Source organism: Bubalus kerabau, chromosome 1, assembly GCF_029407905.1.
Source record: "Bubalus kerabau isolate K-KA32 ecotype Philippines breed swamp buffalo chromosome 1, PCC_UOA_SB_1v2, whole genome shotgun sequence".
In the NCBI taxonomy this organism is placed as follows: Eukaryota; Metazoa; Chordata; class Mammalia; order Artiodactyla; family Bovidae; genus Bubalus; species Bubalus kerabau.
In genome coordinates this window covers 250,898,218-250,918,039 of record NC_073624.1, presented here as the reverse complement: position 1 = coordinate 250,918,039, position 19,822 = coordinate 250,898,218, and the positions used below count along the sequence as shown (strand labels likewise).

General features: G+C 39.2%; 1 protein-coding gene and 1 long non-coding RNA gene across 2 annotated transcripts in view; one reads left to right on the top strand and one right to left on the bottom strand.

Annotated features, from left to right (window-relative positions):
- Positions 1-406: 406 nt before the first annotated feature.
- Positions 407-1,647, bottom strand: LOC129638514 (uncharacterized). The gene is made up of 2 exons (XR_008707866.1): positions 1,452-1,647; positions 407-990 (listed from the first exon to the last, which is right to left on the bottom strand). It is a non-coding gene; the product is annotated as an uncharacterized LOC129638514 (long non-coding RNA).
- A 965-nt stretch (positions 1,648-2,612) lies between these two features.
- ACOT12 (acyl-CoA thioesterase 12) overlaps positions 2,613-19,822 on the top strand; it is a 40,878-nt gene continuing 23,668 nt past the window's right edge. Inside the window, exons 1-4 of the mRNA XM_055562996.1 lie at positions 2,613-2,745; positions 10,891-10,960; positions 14,800-14,860; positions 18,062-18,163. Coding sequence (XP_055418971.1) covers positions 2,613-2,745; positions 10,891-10,960; positions 14,800-14,860; positions 18,062-18,163 — 366 coding nt within the window. The remainder of the gene's footprint in view (positions 2,746-10,890; positions 10,961-14,799; positions 14,861-18,061; positions 18,164-19,822) is intronic.

Below are 19,822 nucleotides of genomic sequence, written 5' to 3'. Positions count from 1 at the left end.
TTCCCTTTGCTTATATTTCATGTTCCTTGTTCTCAGTTTCCTCAGAGCCTGACCATTAACTTTACAATGTGACCCAGGGTAAATACCTCATTTCCTCATGTCCAGAATGAGGGGTCTGACTATCTCGTTTCCCTTGCACTCCAACATTGTAAGATGTTCTTATTATTCTAGTGATTATCATATTCTGTCTACTCTTCCCGAACAGCTTTCCTGCTCTTACACATGACCTTCTAAAATCAAGGTGGCTTCAGAGCCAGCTCATCTTCAAAAGATGTCTCTAAACAGAAATGGAAAAATGGAAGCCTTTTTTTCAAACATAATAGCAGAAATCTTTGACAGATAAAGGATATAGCAAATGTTCACACATGCTGATGCTATTAAAAAACAAAACAAAACATAAGAATAGTAGTTTCAGGCAGAGGCTATGAAATTGAAAATTGGTGCAAAGCCAACAAAAGCTAAGAAACCATAATCAAGACATCTAATTAGGAGATAATACATATAACAAAGCATAATGGTGACTTTGTGTACTTTGCTTCTTTGGTCATACATTCCTAGACATACATATACAGACACAGGCTGTCCTTTTCCAGATAATCATTTTGGAAAGTCAAGTATACATATAAAGCAAGTACATACATATTATTATGTTAGTCACCACTTCTTTTACCCCAAACAATAAAACTCAGCCTAAACACATGTTTTATTTCCAATAATTTAATAAATTTTCTAAAATATTAATAAATGAAATTCGCACATGTAACTGTTAGGCATTGCTATGTAACAGTCCCCCAATCACAGTGACGGACACAAATAAATAGTCAGATCCCATTCAGGAGTCTGCATGTCTTCTGCATGGCTCAGCTTCAGGCTGCAAGTCTGCAGGTCGGCTGGAATGGCTCTGCAATACGCGAATGCAGCCCGGCACCCAGATGCTTGTGGGGCAGCGGCTCAGGCACAGCATCTTCTCACTGCAGAGGTCAGATGTCCCTAAAAATAAGGGCTAGGTTCAAACTGGTACACCGTTACCTCCTCACATTCTATAAAATGCAAGTCACATGACCAAGCCACACACCAGTAAGTGCCTCCCATGGAGTTATCAGTAGATGGAGTGAGTATTTGCTGAATAATAATCCAATCTGCCAAAATGCTATAAAGAACTCTAGAGGCACTTTCTAATGAGGAATGACAAAAATGATGAAACTAATAACACTGTTATTTGAAAAGCAACTTATAAGGGGACCATCCTGGAAGCATAAGTTTTACTTTGTTTAAAAAAGTCACTTTATAGAAGTCAAACTTCCTACTTACCCAACTGAATGCATCCAATTCTTAAGCTCATATGGGACAGAAACCTACCCACAGAGGATCCTGAAAAGCTATCATGTCCATGATTCCTTCATTCCTCTCTTATGTTAAAAGCGCTTTAAAAAAAAAAGAAGCAAAATTACCAGAATCTCCATTCAGATGCTCCAAGCTGGGGCTTAGCAGGCCATCTGTAAAGGGATGAAAAAGCAGCACTGATTTGTTGGAGTCGATTAGACTTTGTGGTAAGTCAGGAGCCCTGAGTTCAAGTCAGGTATTCAACTGCCTTAACTGCTCCTTTACATCAGCTGCCTGCCCGACACACCCTCCAGGCGCCCATTTCCTCACCCCTGAATGCCCTCCCAGATGCAGCCAGTCCTCCTAATACGGCATCTCTGGCTCTATAACATGTTGTAGGTTTTCTGGTGTCACTGTTTCCTTAATGGGGAGTGCTCTGTAGAATCACTGATTTCAGCTCTACAAAGCTTATGTGTACTAAAGGTTGACAATGAGAAATCTTATTTAATATTCTAGATTCTGTCTCGCATCAAGAAGAAATTCTCTTGGGATTTGTTGAGCTCATTTGCAACGCAGCAACAGCTTATTCTCTACATTAAAATCAAAAGGTTGCCTTCCCTTATTGGGTGCCTCTGATATGCCAGCAAAAATCAGCCCCTCTTTCTGTGTTTGGCTGTGGGCGTATTTCGTAACAAAATGATGAATAATGGGCTTCTTTTGAGCCATTATATTATCCTAAGAACCAGAAGGTGGGTTTTGAACTAGGGATGGGAGGAGTGATTGCCCACCCCTACCTGGCAGTGTACAGCAGAAAAAAAGAAAGAAAAGTCAAATACTTTAAAAATCAACTTCTAAAGCCAAAGGTCTACCCTTCTCTGGAGAAAATGTAACTAATTAATTATTAACTCCCCATCACTTGTCAAGTTCTTCAGGCAGACAGTAACCTCACTAGTTTACTTGGCAAACACCCATGTCCCCTTAGCCCGTGAGTTTTGTACTACATCTCACTAATTCTCTGCACAGTCCTCTGGGATAAGTGCTATCTCCCCTTTACAGGTGAGAAACCCGAGCTGGTTCCAGCTTTGCCAACCTCGGTCGCCCCAGATTCAGTGAAGAATTCCCTTTCACTCTCCTCGCGACATTCCTGGCCCCTTAAATCTCACCTCCTGGTGCAGCAGGGCGCGGGATGCGGGCTGGGGACAGCGGCTCAGTGCCCTTTGGAGCTGGGGCGGGCCCGGCCGGTGGCCAGGCGGCGCCCAGGCCCGGTCGCTTCGCACTCTTGACGAGCCATGGAGCTGGAGCGGCCGGCCCCCGCGGAGGTGCGCATGAGCCAGGCCATCCAGCCTGCGCACGCCAACCCTCGGGGCGAGCTGAGCGCAGGACAGCTGCTCAAGTGGATCGACACCACAGCCTGCCTGGCGGGTAGGAGTGCTGGAAGGCGGGTGTAAGACCAGGGAGACCCAGGGTGCCGGGGTCCGGAATGGGGGTAGCCCTACTTGAGGGGCCCAGTTTGTGCTGGGTAGGTGAGTGTCCGGGATGGCGGAGAGTGGCCCCTTAGCGGGCTGGGATGTGGAGATGCAGGATGGCTGGTGTCAGTAAGGCAGAAGTCAGGATGTCAAAAGATCTGAGGCAGTGGGGTGCGGGTCTGTGCCACCCCAGGACCCGGAATGGGTAAGGAGGGAGAAGGAAGGAGAGGAGGGTATTTACAGAGTTTTAAGCCTTGTGCAGCTGGGAAATAATGATTGAGATTGTTTATCCAGTACTAGGAAAGTCCTGGACCACTGGTTCTTAAACCTCTTAGTCTTTTATCCCATTAAATAAGCGAGGCCCCAAGAGAACATTCATGAGGGTTCTTTTTTGTATGCATATTTACCATATGTGAAATTTTTAAAAATAATTCTTTTCAAAATAACAAAAATCCATTACATTGTTTTATTGTAAAATAACTATTTTCAACAAGAACATAAATGTACTTAGAGAAGTGGTATTGGCTTACACTTCTGCAGATCTCTTTAATGTCTAGTTTAGTACATCACCCATCTCCCATATCTGCTTCTGAAGTCAGTCTGTTGCCTTCCATGCCCTCGCGTAGTCTCCACGAAGGACCTTTGCACCTACTGTTCTTTTTGCCTTTGCACTTTCCTCTTGGCCCTTCCTTGCGCTCCGTCTCCACTAAACATCATTTCTGCAGAGCAGTCTATCCTAACCACCTGCTGTACACTTGCACCCTTCATCGCTTTTGTCACAACACCCTTTCCAAATTCCTTCACACCACTTAACACAATCTGCGATTACTTTGTGTGTTAGTAGGTTCACCTTTGATTTCCTGACTGGCCAATTAGCAAGATAAAGCTAGTTTTCTAATGCTTATTAAGGACTACACAAAAACCTCCTGATTATATGGATGGGTAACTGAATGGATGTGTCCAGAGCCTGCAATCTTATTTAGGAAGCCAGGCTTTGCATACAACACTTAATAGACCCAGCAAATGTACATTTTAAGTAAACTATGTTAGGATAAAATATTAGAGCTGGAAGGAGCTTAAGATCACGTATCCCAGGATTCTTATTTTACAGAGGACAAAAGTAAAGCTCAACTAATTACAAATCCCTGCTTTCCTGAATGAGTGTTCATACAATTTCTAATCCCCTGTGTGTTAACCACCCACAAAATTCAGTCATATCCGATGCCAGTCTGTTTGATTTCTGTTTATTGATAGGAATGTTTGGCTTCTGTCTTAACAGTTTTAATCAGGATTTGAGGTTGGTTATAATAACATAATAATGGCGACATGAATACAAATGTAATTCACATGGAGGAGAAACCAGTATAGAAATTATGGAGGTTGCTAATAATAACGATGCCTATTTCCATGGCAACTGAATTCATCATGTGAATACTGAAGTGACTTTTAAAGTTACCTCACTCAGTGCTTCTGTCCTATAATGAAAGAACAACTGCCCTCTTGCAATTTTCATAAAAATGTCTATGCTTTTACATCTTTGGAAACTCAGACCACAGCAGGAGTCAACTGATAACCAATTACTGTGGACCTTAATAGTTATATTATTAATAATACAATATTGAAGAAACCTTTATGATAAAGTTGGTTTGGAAACATGCTTAATACCTTTGTTAAACACTCCACAGTAAGAAAAGACACTACATAAGCAAAGGACATTATTTAGCCAGTGAAAGTCACTCAGTCATGACCAATTCTCTGTGACCCCATGGCCTATACAGTCCATGGAATTCTCCAGGCCAGAATATTGGAGTAGGTAGCCTTTCCCTTCTCCAGGGGCTCTTCCCAACCCAGGGATTGAACCCAGGTCTCCCGTATTGCAGGTGGATTCTTTATCAGCTGAGCCACAAGGGAAGCCCAAGAATACTGGAGTGGGTAGCCTATCCCTTCTCCAGTACATCTTTCTGACCCAGGAATCGAACCAGGGTCTCCTGTATTGCAGTTGGATTCTTTACCAACTGACCTACATCCAAGATGTAACTGAATCTTTGGCAGAGAAATGCTCCATCATGGTATTGTATTTAATACAAAAGGAGTAAAAAAAAAAAACACAAAACCTGTTTTTTCCTGGCATTTTTCCAACCAGAGTTCCTAGTGACCCACACGTCTGTATAGACACATTACTGTGACAAATAATGATCACAAGTGTGGCCCCAAGTACTCCCATGACACAGGCACTGCCAGATCCCCAAATGCCTTCTCAATGCTTAAAGGAAGATTACATACATTCACTATCACGTTGCCATTAGACCTCATTTCTGTCAGTGGCCCCATTATTCTTCTCGTATCTTAATCCTAGAGGCTTTAAGCCATCTATGAGTCATTCTCCACCCTCCATATTTTAAAATATCTCAGTCTCACCTTTCCTTCTCTATTTCATTTGTGTATCTTTTCCAGGGTTCACTCTTTCAGGAAAGGCACCCAAATATCCAGTGATGCATGCCAAAAATCTAGGCATCAACCATCCTTGATTCTGTACCTTGCTTCTCCCTCCATATATCTAATCTATGAACCAAGTCTTATCAACGTTCCCTGGAAGCAATCTCTCAAACCCAAGCATCTTGCTAGGCTCCACTGCCACAGCCTCTGCAGGATAAACATCATCTTTCATGTGGACTTCAGCAGTGGTTTCCAAACGGGTCTTCTCCATTCATTCTGGTCTCCTCTCTGCACTGCATCTAAAGTACTTTTTGAAGGTGCTTATTTGATCATGTCACTTGTCCTGTTCATCCTGTCCCACTGTCTTCCTTACCAAAGGCTATAAAAGTTCCTCTTCTAACATAGTAAGTATCTCCCATTAGAAAAATATCTCGCACAGATAACTATAATCCCTGGAACAAACACTGAACAAAAGCCACATAAGGGAACTGAAAAGCAAACAAAAGTAGGTTTAAAACATTTGGAAATCAACTCTCAGAGGAACAGAATGGTGCTAAGAAGCTTTGTCTTTTTTTGTTTGTTTTGTTTTTAATAATTTTAAGATCTTCTTTCCTTAGAAAGAATCTAATATTCTCCCAGCTTAATTTGAGGGAAACCCATAGACTTGCTGATTTGAAGAGCCAGAGGATTTGGGGGAAATACGGCTACTGGAATATGAGAGGGAAAATTCAAGACAAGAGAGAGCCAGAGAGGTAGAGCCCTAAAATATATTTAAAATCTTTGCTCAGCTCTCTGGTGAACCTTGAGTCATGTATATACAGGAAGACTCCAGACTTCCTTCCTGAGGCCAAAAGAATTAAACGAGCTGATCCCACCTCAAGGGAGACAGAGTTTTATACTGTGAGTTTGATCAAATTACCCAATTAAAAAAAAAAGCACAATACTCTTCAGAGGATCATATAAGAACCCACAATTTCTATAACATATCACTCATAATAACTAGGCTACAATCCAAAACTACTTGATATTCAAAGAAACAGAAAGCACGACCCATTCTTAAGAGAAGAGACAGTCAGTAGAGACCAATCCCTAGAAGACTTAATGCTGGAATTAAGCTTCAAGGATTTTTAAACCAGGTGTCATAACTCTGCTCAAGGATATAGTGAAAAATATGATTATAACAAAAGACACAGTAAATCTCAGCACAGAAATAGAAACTATAAAAACAATAACTCAATGGAAATTCCAGAACTGAAAATTATAGAATTTTAAGTTAAAAACTCACTAGATAGGATTAAACAAAGAATGGAGGTGACTGAATAAAGTTATTAAACATAAAGATGGATCAATAGAAATTATCCAATCTGAAGAACAGAGGGGAAAAAATGAATTTAAAAAATAAAATATCTGGGATTTATGAAAAAAATAAAATGCCTTTTATAATTGAAGTCCCATAGACAAGAGAAGGCATGGGAAAAAAAACAAATATTTTAAGAAATAATAGATGAAATTTTCCCAAATATGGTAAAAGACATACATGCACAGATTCAAAAAGATCATAGGACACCAAGCAAAATCAATACAAAGAAAGTCACATTTATGCACATCATCATCAAACTATGGTGAACAGAAAATCTTGAAATTAGAGAAAAACACTTTATGATATATAGGAAAACAACGATTAGAATTAGCCACTGACCTCATTAGAATTAGGGCTTTCCTTGAGGCTCAGGTGGTAAAGAATCTGCCTGCAATGCATGAGACCCAGGTTCAGTCCCTGGGTTGGGAAGATCCTCTGGAGGATATGGCTACCCACTCCAGTATTCTTGCCTGGAGAATTCCATGGACAGAGGAGCCTGACGGGCTACAGTCCATGGGGGTCACAAAGTCAGACACGACTGAGCACCTAACGCTTTCACTTTTATTAAGAGTTAGCTACTAGCCTCTGGAGGCCCGAAGATACTGAAATATCTTAAACAATATCTTTAATACTAAATATTATAAAAAATTGTCAACCAAGAACTTCAAGGCCCTGTTGGTTTATCCTCAGCCTTCTCTTACCTACTCATATTGTTGCTTTTTTCATTTTTTTCCACAAAAGCCTTCATCGAGACCTTTGTAACCACAGTTCCTTCTGCCCAGCAAGCCCTCCCTTCTCTGCTCCCTTCTCCACAACACACATCTGTTTCTACTTCTTCTCATCTTTCAGAGCTCACTTCAAGCATCCTCTCCACATGGACACCTTCCTTGACATCCCACCCAGGTGTGGTTCCTCAGTTACAGACCCTCAAAATATCCATGTTTTCTTCAGATCACCTAACTCATTTTGTTATTATGTACTCGTTTAATTAATGTCTGGTTCTCCACTAGACTCCATGAGAATAAGGACAGTGGCTGTTTTACATTTCCAGGACCTTACATAGAGGCTGGCACAGCACAGGTTGTTGTTGTTCAGTCGCTAACTCATATCCGACTCTTTGCGACCCAATGGACTGCAGCACACCAGGACTCCCTGTCCTTCACCATCTCCCTGAGTTTGCTCAAACTCATCTCCATTGGGTCAATGATGCCATCCAATCATCTCATCCTCTGTTGTCCTCCTCTTGCCCTCAATCTTTCCCAGCATCAGAGTCTTTTGCAAACAGTCGGCTCTTCTCATCAGGTGGCCGAAGTACTGGAGCTTCGGCACCAGTTCTTCTAATGAATATACAGGGTTGATTTCCTTTAGGATTGACTGGTTTGATCTCCTTGCTGTCCAAGGGACTCTCAAGCACCTTCTCCTGTACCACAATTCAAAAGTATCAATTCTTTGGCATTCAGCTTTCCTTATGGTCCAACTCACATCCATACGTGACTACTGGAAAAACCATAGCTTTGACTATATGGACCTTTGTTGGCAGTGATGTCTCTGCTTTTTAACTTGCCTAAAATATCTTAAGGTTTGTCATACCTTTTCTTCCAAGGAGCGTTTTTTTAATTTTGTGGCTGTAGTCACCATCTGCAGTGATTTTGGAGCCCAAGAATTTAATCAATATTAGTTAAAAGAAGGAATGAAGAAGTCACCATCGTTTTGATCAGTCATCATTCCTGGATTACATCCACTTAGCTACTACTATTCCTCAGCTTCTCTCAGTTTTCCCAGGAAATCAGAAATAGCTTTAGAGGTCCTCCACTGTTACTGGCATACTGCATGAAGGACAATTAAAACCAAGAACCAGAACAGATTGGTCCTAATTCATATCTGTCACACTTGCAAAGAAAAATGATCACACGTAAAATTTGTGGCCCTATGCTGGTTCCCCATATTTTAATTTTTCATTTTTAATTTAATGGCCCTTGAAAGTCTATAATATAGACCATGGCAATTGAGTCCCTAAAGCCCATATTCAGCCAAGAACTTCTCTAGGGAATATTCCTTGGTTGGCCTTTTTTCTCAGAGTTCCTATTGCTTCTACAGTCAAAATGACTATTTAGAACAATGTATTTGATCTTTCTAAGCCAAAATTGCCTCATTTGTAAAATGGAACTATTAACAGTATCAACCTCATATAATTAGCATGCATACTTAGCTCAGTGCCAGACCAATAATAAATGATAATTATTATGATTATGTTTCTTTGTGATCCCTAATGCAATCTGGTATAGTGCTACATACACATAGAAGACGCCCAATATATACAATAAAAAGTTTTTTTTTGCACTTCAGTCATCATTTAAATCACTCAAAATTTGGTAACTCATGTTGGTTACCAAATTGGTTGGCTACAGGGTTATACTTTATCAACAAGAGTAGTTTAATAAACATATCATTCCCTCATGTCAGGTAACCAGAATGAATTTAGTTAACACTTTACAGCATATATTTGCAAGAGTCCCAATCATTCTCCAGAAAAAGGGCATTGACTATGACTTTTAATGAGTAGACTCATTAAAAGATAGGACTGATTCAGCTCAAAGTGTCTGAAAATCAATGGGAATTTAACAAATATTTGATACACTGAATTAAACTGAGCCCACCTTGAGCATTTCTAGAGTCTAATATATTTATGTGTCTTTTCTCTAATTGAACTTCAGACCTGGGAAGCCCATTCTCCCCTCTCCATCACTCACATACACAGTTCTGCTACGGTTAATTTTCTAGTAACTCAGTTTAGGTCATGTGCATATTTGGAAGAATAGCTATTTCCAGTGAGTAAAACAGAATGTCCCATTTTCTACAGAATTAGATCATAGGGAAGAATGTTTCACATACTTGCTCTCTGGAGTACCTTATCATATCTCTTTACCTGGGACTGTCAATATATATTACAATTAAAGTAATCCTCTATACACAGAGAATGCAGATTCAGTATAATTCACTATCTCTTTCTTTTTCATAATACGGCACTAGGAGTGAAGTCTGCAAAATTAAAATGGAGTTAAAATTTCTTTAAAAAGCTAATGCAGTCAGTCTGCTTAGGTTTTAATTGTTCCTCAGAATGAAATTCTGGAAAAAGCACATGTCAAAATTTTTCCCAAAGAGGATAAATTCTGATACTTTTACATAAAGTAAAACCAACAATAAAAAATAAAAAAAAAACGAATTAAATAATGCAGACAGGGACCATGGAAATGATTGGAGATCCTTCCTAACCTCTCACCCTATTCAACGCTCTCCTCCTCCAGCACAATCAATGCAAGTGAATTTCATATGGATTTAGTAGTAATAAGTACATAATGATTAAATACTTACTACATGCCCATCTCTATTTCTCTGATGCCGAGACAAGTTTCTGATTTGGGATATGACCTTGAAGTCTTCTGTACTGTTCAGTGCTTACACTGGTTAAGTGGTTTAAATATATTCAGCTACTGGTTACGTGGAACAATAGATACAGCTCTGATGCATTGTTTTTTATTTTATTTTATTTTATTTATTTATTTTTTAATTTTATTTTATTTTTAAACTTTACATAATTGTATTAGTTTTGCCAAATATCAAAATGAATCCACCACAGGTATACATATGTTCCCCATCCTGAACCCTCCTCCCTCCTCCCTCCCCATACCATCCCTCTGGGTCGTCCCAGTGCACTAGCCCCAAGCATCCAGTATCGTACATCGAACCTGGACTGGCAACTCGTTTCATACATGATATTTTACATGTTTCAATGCCATTCTCCCAAATCTTCCCACCCTCTCCCTCTCCCACAGAGTCCATAAGACTGTTCTATACATCAGTGTCTCTTTTGCTGTCTCGTACACAGGGTTATTGTTACCATCTTTCTAAACTCCATATATATGCGTTAGTATACTGTATTGGTGTTTTGCATTGTTTTTTTAAAGAAGGGTAGTACTTGACAAAATGGAAGTTGACACCAACTTATTGAAGTTACTATTCAAGTAGCTAGATATGCTGGGTATTGGTATTGAATTTCAAATCAAAGACAGTGTAAATTAAAACTTTGCAGGAAGTACAGTAACTTCCACGCAGTAGAAAAATAACTTTTCAAGCAAAGGAACTGTTATCAATCCAGTTCATTCAGAAGTGTGGGTACAGTGTTCCTGTACTGAATAGAGGGATGAGTTACTAGAATAAACCCACTTGTTTTGTTCCTCTTCCTGCATGCTGAAGTATTTAAACATAACTAATCCAGCCCTTTTTTTTTTAACCTATTTTTTGAAGCTGAAAAACATGCTGGCGTTTCCTGTGTCACAGCCTCAGTGGATGACATACAATTTGAAGCGACAGCTAGGTAAGTGGCATTGCTTTATCATGCCTTTCCCCTGGGTTTATTAGTTCATTTACAACATGTATTTGTGGCACCTAAGCTTACTCATTTGCAGTCAGGGATCCAATTTGTTAATAAGTAATATTTGAGCCAATGTAAATCAGTAGATAATAATAATTTCAGGACCTGCTTTTAGTAAATACTCAGTGTAAAATTTATAGCCCTGATTTGTTAAGAAATAGGTCTCAGCATTAAATGCCTTTTGATATAAGGCATTACAGGATTTATAAAAGCTGATTCTTAAATGGTTCCTTCCTTTACTAAGAATAATTAATGGTAATAAGTATCTCTGTAATGATGAATTTCATCATTAGGTTGTTGGGTAAATATTAATTATTCTCAGTAGGGATGTTAAATTATGAAAAACATTTTATATGTGGGACTGTGTATGTTTTACCATTTCTTATTGTAGAAAACTTCAAGATATACAAATCTTTCAACCATATACAAAAGAAGAGAGAATAGTAACATGGATCCCCAAGGACCCAACACCTAACAACAACAATAATCAATTCATGGATGATATTGTTTCATCAATACCCCTCCATAATCCCCCACACACCTGGACTATTATTTTTAAGCAAATCCCATAATCATCTCTGAATATTTCATATATATTTCTAAAAAACATGGGCTCTTTTAGAAAACATAATAACATAGACACAATAGCATTAACAAAAACTATCATTCCCAATAGTCTTAAAAAAATGTTTGTTTGTTTTTTAATTTAAACAATTGGTCTATTGAATCAGGAACCAATATGGCTGATATGACCTTTAACATAAAATTTGCCTTTTCTTCTTTTATCTTGCAATTTATTTTTTAAAGAAATCTGGTCTTTTGTCCTATACAGGTACTACATTTTGTATCTGCTCACTGTCTCCCTGTTTAACATGTTCACTGATACAGGGTTGGTCATTATTTCTATACCTTTCTGGTGGCAGAATTAGGAATTATGTTTTTTTAAGAGGTCATATAAGTAATTCTAATGAACTAGGGTCATATAGTTTTATTTAATTTATTTGATTTTATGTTTGTATCTCTTTTTCTTTCTTAATATCTTGATCCTAAAAGACATAAACATAACTTAGCAAAAAAAAAAAAAAAAAGGAAGAGAGGAGACTGTCTGCTGCTAGTCTGGGATCTTCCCAAGGACCATGGCGTAGTTGCCACCAGTTTTCAAACCCTATAGAGTCTGTCCACTGAGATGCCCAGTTCATCTCTCCAGTCTTCAGCTTACATTTATCTATCTGGCACTTATCCATTTATATACAAACAAAATTAAGTTAAATAAAACCACACGCATACAAAATTATACCTTCAAAGTTAATCCAAAAGAAATTTTTAGTAGGCATTCGAACTGTAGATATGGAGAGACCTTTAGAACTCAGTGCAGTCATCTTTGTACTGATAAGAACCCGAGGCCTAAGCCCCATAGTCAGCCAAAGGTCAGAGGGCAGCCAAAGGTCAGAGGGCACTTACAGCCTGGATCTTCTTATGCTCTATCCAGTGCTTTCCCCAACCCACTTCTATCTTTGTGATCAGCAACCTTTATTGAACATCCCCTGACACTTGTTCTCATAGTCTGCTGCAGTGTCTGAAAGAGCCTTTGACAGATAACAGATACAGATGAAGATCTGTAGATACAGATGAAGGTCTGCTGACTCAGTGCAGACACTATGTGATTTTTTTCCCTCAAGTAGAAAAAGCTGACATGTGTCTTTATCTCAACAAAATTACAGATTACTGAAAATGCAAACTTATTTGAGAACACACTGAAGCACCATCATTAAGCTTAGGAAAGCCAACAGTATATTACAATAAAATATCTATTATATACTTTCCAATCCTAAATTCTATAACTTAGACTTAACAAGTAATCTCAGCATTGAATTGTAGTTTGCCGTTTGTACTATGATGTGTTTGTGTTATTAGAAAGGACTTGTGGCCACTAAAACGCATGGGACCCACACCATTAAAAGATAAGAAAATTGAAAGCTACCTATAGAAAGCCATATAATCTGGTTAAAAGCCATATTAGATATTTTTAACTCACAAATATATATTGCATATACCAAAAGTACTGGTCTAGGCTCAAGAGAATATGTGAATGATTATGACACAATTCTGGAGTGTGGCAGTCATTCAGTCTAGTAAGAAAGTCAGACAAATATATAGTCATCAGAATAGAAGATGCATGCCTAGGGTGAGATATAAGTTCTGGGAGGTACATGTTGACTAGAGAACCAATGAGTGTTTCATGATGGGGGTAGTATTTAATATGGGCCTTAAATGAGGTATAGATTTTCACTGGTGAATAGGAAAAGGACTTCACAAGATGAGGTACATGTAAGAGCCTAAGTTGGGAAGAAGTGGGTGTGCTTAGGAAAGGCCTGGTGTGCTAAGATGATCCCCTAGCAGTAGTGTGGGGCTGGGTAACAGAAAGCCTTGAATGCCATGCCATGAAACTGATTTTACTTAGTTGGGACTTTAGCCGTTCCATTCATTTGACAATTCAGTGTCAGAAGTTTAGTTTGGTGGAGAACCAAGTCCTAGGAATTTCTCCTGCAGTTAAAGGCAGGGCAGAGATCACAAGAGTGACTGAGAGTGAATGAGGGATGAAACCCCCAAACTTTTAAACCTGGCAAAACCCTAATCTTTGAAGACCCATCTCAGATGTTACCTCTTCTATGACTTCTTCCCTGACTTTCTGAATTAGTCGCTTCTGGGTGTTTTTGTAGTACCTGATTTTTTTCTTCTTTTTGAACAATTTCATAGCATCACACTTCATCTATATCCTCGTTTCCCAAGTGAAGACCAGTCTCCTTGATGTCAGCAACCTTGTCTTATTAATCACTGTATCCTGAGGTCTTAGCTTAGTGCCAGGACTAGTTGGAACTCAGTTAAATGTTATGAGCTGGAAAAAGAAAAAGATTACTATAGGAAGCTTGAATATGGAGGGGAAAAGAAAAGAATCTTGAGATAGAATGAACTTTTTTAGAAAGGAAAAGCCTTGAACATTTTCAGAGACTGATAAGGAGTCGAGGAAGGGGCAGAGACTGAGGTTACAAGAGTAAAGAGCTCTCTAAACCAAGCCATGGGTGGAGGAGGAAAGGTTAAGAGAGGGATGGGATCAAGGGCACAGGTAAAGAAAGGGGTCTGGAAGAGATCTAGTTTTCTTCCTCTGAAAGAAAAGATTGAGAAGAACAGTGAGAATGCAGTTCACCTCTGAAGTAAGGGAGAAAAGCTGAGGAGGCTTGATAGACTCTTAGGTGAGCGAGGGGCCTAAACACAAAAGCTTTGAAACAACTTGTGGTTACATGATCAGAGTTCCAGAAATAATGTGGAGTGAATGAATCATCTGGCAACACTGAGTGCTCCTATAAACCTAGTGAAGCTATTCCATTTGTTTGCCTGCTTGCTTGCTTGTATGTCTATCCATTTATTTGTTGACCAACATTTTAAAATATCAGTTGCATAGGTTTGCATGTGTTTGTTGTAACTTCTGTTTAGGAAACAGCTGTGGTACAAGGTGTAGATTTGGAAATCATTTTGCACATCATCTTAGCAAAGGCCCTTTTCTGTTAAGAGGCTAGTCAGCTGACACATGTACGGTTTACAAAGATCTGCATCTGTTTTTGCTGCTGTCTTTTTATGTTATCATTAGTTTGCATTTTTCATGCATGAGCATTATCAACATGGTAAGATGGAACTGTTCGATGGCACACATATTTAAGTGAATCTTCCAGTCTGAAATGAGATGTGCTAGAATTACTGAGGGGTTTGTTTTTTTTTTTCACTAGAGTTGGACAAGTTATAACCATCAAAGCAAAAGTTAGTAGAGCGTTCAGCACAAGCATGGAGGTAAGAGGCTCCCTTTTCTTCCTACTGCCGGTTGGGGCTCATCTCTTTATTGTTTACAGAGGGCAGAGGAGGAAGCCTGGAATAACTTAAACATTTATGGGATTCTGAATTTCAGAAGGGCCTTGAATCTGTAGTCAGGCTCACAGGTAAATAAGGAGACTATGTTTCCCTGCTACTAAAATTAAATGTGATGCAATGAACGGTTTTTACAGAGAAGGATACACAGAAAGTAAACATACAAGGGAGAAGGGCACCCTTGGTTCTTTGCCAGGTATGGGTTTTATTTCTTAATTATTCTGACCCTGTTAATATTCTAACTCTACTTTTTCTCCATCTCCTCACCCCTAATGAAAACCAGCCCCACAATTAACTAGTTTTTGAAAGGCAGAGTAATTGGAGCAAGAAGGGAAGCTTAGACTTTTCTTCTTCATCTACTTAGTTTTCTTTTCTTTACTATAGTTATGAATACAAAATTCTCAGAAATACAGAAGTCTCAATACAGGTTAAAATAGCAGCAAAGGATTTCCTGGATCCCACACTGCAACCTGCAGGTTGGTTAGTAGCAGTCCCTTTGCTCTCTGGGCACAAATGACATGTATTTGTATCTTAGTTTCACAGATTAGGTGCCTTAAGTAACAGAAACTGATTGCCTCCCTGTTCTGCAGGCTAGCAGCCTAAATCAGGGTGTTAGTAGGGGAGGTTCCTTTCAAGGGCTATGGGAGAGAATCTGCCCCCATCCTGTCTCCTGACCCTGGTGGTTTGCCGGTGACTTGCTTCACCCCGATCTCAGCCTCTGTCTGAACATGGTGTTCTCCCTGTGTTGATGTGTCCGCATTTTCCCTTTTCAGAAGGACATCAGTCATATGGGATTAGAGGTCCATCCTACTCCAGAAGGACCTTGTCTTAAATAATTACACCCCATTTTCAAATAAGGTCACATTCTGAGGTACCAGATTTGGTGGGGGACACAAATTAACCCATAACAGAACTGTTTTGGTAATAACCATACCTATGGTGATGACTTTACCCTGATTTAGTCCTCACTTTCCCCTAGTATCTATATAAACAGGGTACTAAAAACTTGAAGAAATCAGAAAGGTTATACAAACTTGTGGATAAAATGAGCCAAGTCGGACAGTATAACAGTGCTTCTGGATTCTGATTCTCAACTATAGGGCTCTTGATCTCTGCACACAGTAGCCTCTGGGCCTGGCCTTTCTCCTGATAGTACTCTCCCTCTATTCAGCCCATGCATAGATGAAAGTTCCCTTTCTTTTCTCCTGTCCTTTTCCCTGAGACCAGCCAGAATTTCCAAAGGAAGTTTGACTAAAAGCTAAGAAAAGAACAGAAAAGAGAAAAAACAAAACAAAACACCCAGTGAGTGGAAAGCATAGATTTCTGATCTGAAGAAAAATAAATACTAGCCCCATTTAGGGCTAATCTAGCCCCTCTACAAAGTTGTGGTCCTCTGTGGTCTCTATGAATGTGTTGTGTATTCAGTGAGGTCGGGCTGGAGGGAACACCAGATTCCCAGGTTGTGAACTCTTGGAATTTTTACAAGAGCTCAATTTACAATCGTTTCTCAGAAACTGTTCTTTTCTGGCTTTGTGAAATTTCACCCTACACAGGCTCAGACTGGTATCAACCCAAACACTCAACAGGGACAATATGTACATACCTGGGATTCTTCCCTTTTGTAGTTTCTTCCTTTCTGGGACAGTCTCAGCTGCCTTGATCTTGATTTCTGGGTCCTCATTTCAGTGTTTCCCATTTCCCCTCCTTGGTCATCGTCTGGGAACTGCCTGCAGAATGAGAACCCAGCAAGTGCTCCCCTCATTTATCCTCCCTTTCCGTGGAGATCCAGCTCTGCATTGCCTGCTGTCCTAGGTGTGAAAACAGTTGCTTCCTATACTTGGTCCGATTTTCCAGTTGTTTTCATACGACATACTTCCAAACTGACCTACTGTGTCATGACAAAAAGTGAAATTCTCCCTGGCATATGTTTTTGAGACATTTGGTCATTAACTATTCTAATAGAAGACAAGGTTCAGAACTTGCTTTAACTCTCCAAAACTGTTGCTTTGTTTTTACTGTTAGTTGTCTATTTTTCATTTGCCTATTTCTCTGAAAGTAGAAAGTTATGTGGGTGAGAGTTGTTGGGAATTAGAATGGATGGTTTAAATCTGGTTAATCACCATCTAGTTAACTTACATTTACCATGCAAATACTAATTTGGTTTCATAAGTTAAGTGACTCACTGACTGTTTATTTCTGTACATGATGTACTTGGTGAAGATGAAGAAATAGATACTATCATTGATAACACAGTGCTGAACTAAGATGGGCGAGGTTGCCCACTGTTTCAAGAAGATAGTATTATTTCTCTGGGCTGTGTTCCCAAGTTTACCTATACTTCTGCAGAGTGTGACATGATAAGGACCTAAGCTTCAGAGTTCTTCATATGGGACATCGAGTCCACTGTGCTACCACCATAGCGTGTCTTAGCCAATTCTTGCTAATCCTGAAAAAGAAAACTCCTGAAAGAGGAAACAAAGCTGCAAATAACATGACTATAAATAACATTCTATCCATGTCAACTTGGTTATAAAACTGAGACTGAAGATTAAAAATAGTTATGGTACACCGCTCTGATGGGCTATAAGGCATTTGTTAATATCTTATTTTCCAAAGCACATTTAGTAATAATAGGATTTGAAAATGTTTAATAAATGCCCCAAAGTTGTAAGATATAATATAAAACTGTAAATACAGTATGATAGTCTTTTGTGTGTGTGTGTGTATATAGATACATATACATACACATCTATATACATAGAGACACATTTCATATATATGTATAACACCGGGAGAAAATTTATATAAAGGTTAGTAATTATTAATTTGGGTGACGGGATTAGTGATAATATTTACTCTTGATAGTCAGATTCCATTTTTACCATTTATTTTTACACTTAACAAAATTTTCCATGGTAAATATACTATTTTCTGTAATCAGAGAAGATATTTTTTTCAGCTTAATAGAAAATCATGGAGAGGACAATACTGACTAAAAGTAAATTAAAATACTGGTTTTATTCAAAAAAACAAAACAATGGTGAAGCGCATAAATGAATGTTGAATGCCGCAGTGTCATCTGTTGTCTGGATGACTGCAAATATTTTATTTTTCTTTCCACTGCAGATCAGCATCAAGGTTACAGTAGAGGACATGCTCACTGGCACTGAGAAACTTGTTAGTGTGGCTTTCTCTACCTTTGTAGCCAAACCAGTTGGAAAAGAAAAGGTAAATTTCTGTCTGAAAAGTATCTAGCATAGGATTCAGGGACTCATTAACAGAATTACCAGCATCAGAATTGTTACAGGTAAGGGACATTTCTCTCTTACCAGGAATACACTTCCCAAGGTTTGTTCTTCACCAATACTTACTGTAACTGTCACCAATACCACAGTATTAACCACCTTAGAGAAAATGAGACATGTAGCCAGTTTGTGAAAGAGGGAAAAAACATTGTGTTTTAAGTGGTCTGAAGGTCATATCAGTTTCCCAAAAATATTGCTTACTGGTTTGGTTCTTTTATGGTTATATAACTCAAAATGGAGTTAAAATATTTTTTAAAGCAAGAGCATTTTAGCTACCAATTGTGCATTATGGTCCAATCACTTTTTCAAACCTAAAGGAATAATGTCAAAGCTGCTGAGTTACTGAAGTTTGAAAATAAGCTACAGGCCATATGGTGTACAAACACCCTTAATAGAGATATGTTGGCCTGATGTGGGGATTCCAGTGGGCTTGCCTGGCGTTGGCCCAGAGCAGCTTGTCCTTTGTCTACTGCAGACTTACTATAATTTCTTGGATTTTCTTTTTAGAGCCAGGATACCTAGGGGAGGACCCACACTTAGTATAAGCATTTTAAAATGTAATAATTCAATTTAGAACTCAAATCTTTCACTTGAAGGATCGCTTTAGAAGTGGGCACAGTGGCTTCTCCTAGCTCCACAAGTACTATTCACTCTGCAAAAGTCTTCCTCCCATGGAAGAACCAGCTGGGACAAAGCAAAGCTTTCCCTGTACCCAAAAGAAGCAGTCACCAGCAACTCCTCACTTGGTGTGCCTCACAGGAGGCACACAGATGGGCCAGGGCCTAGTTAGGCCATGGTGGTGCCTGGGTGCAGGTGTCTCTGCAGTTTTGTATACTGGGCCACTTCTTCCACTCTCTGATATAAAATAGACCACAAAGCAAATCCCCATTGCCCAGGAGCATTGTTTTTTCAAACTGAAGTTCATAACACTTATTGTATTATAAAAATGCAGCTTTCTCGGCTGTATCTCAGACCTATTGAATTAGAATCACTAGTATAGGAGTTTGGAATCTGTACTTTGACAAAGCATCCTAGGGATCCTATGTTCACTAAAATCATTGAGACACTGAGACAGGTCTTGTCAAACATTCTGTTTTTCCTGGAATCCCCTCTGAATCTCCAAACTTTTGTGAATGAGAGAATATAGAGGTGGTTGCAGAGTTCTCATATCTGAGAGCAAGTGACAGAAAGGAATCCACCTCCCCAAATCATTCCTTCACATGGAGGATAAAACAAAGCCCATCATTTTCCCCCTCCAGTTTCAGGGACTCGTGGAATAAGAATAGAATAGACACACTTCAGACTAGTCTCTGCTGAGCCTAAAGATCTGTTTTCCAACAGTGCTTCTGAGAAAGCAAGTGCCCTAAGTGCTGCCATAACTGGTTAGCTCAGATAACCTTAATCGTAAAGCACCTTATTTTCTAGTTGGTAACATCCTTACTCAGTAGCACACCATTAAGAGAGCCATGAAAAATCAGTGGTTTGAACCGACAGGGCTACCTGGGTCTCTGTCCATAGTGAGTTCATTCCAGGATGAGATGGGCAATGATTAACTCAGTCTATTTCAACAATGACACGGGCC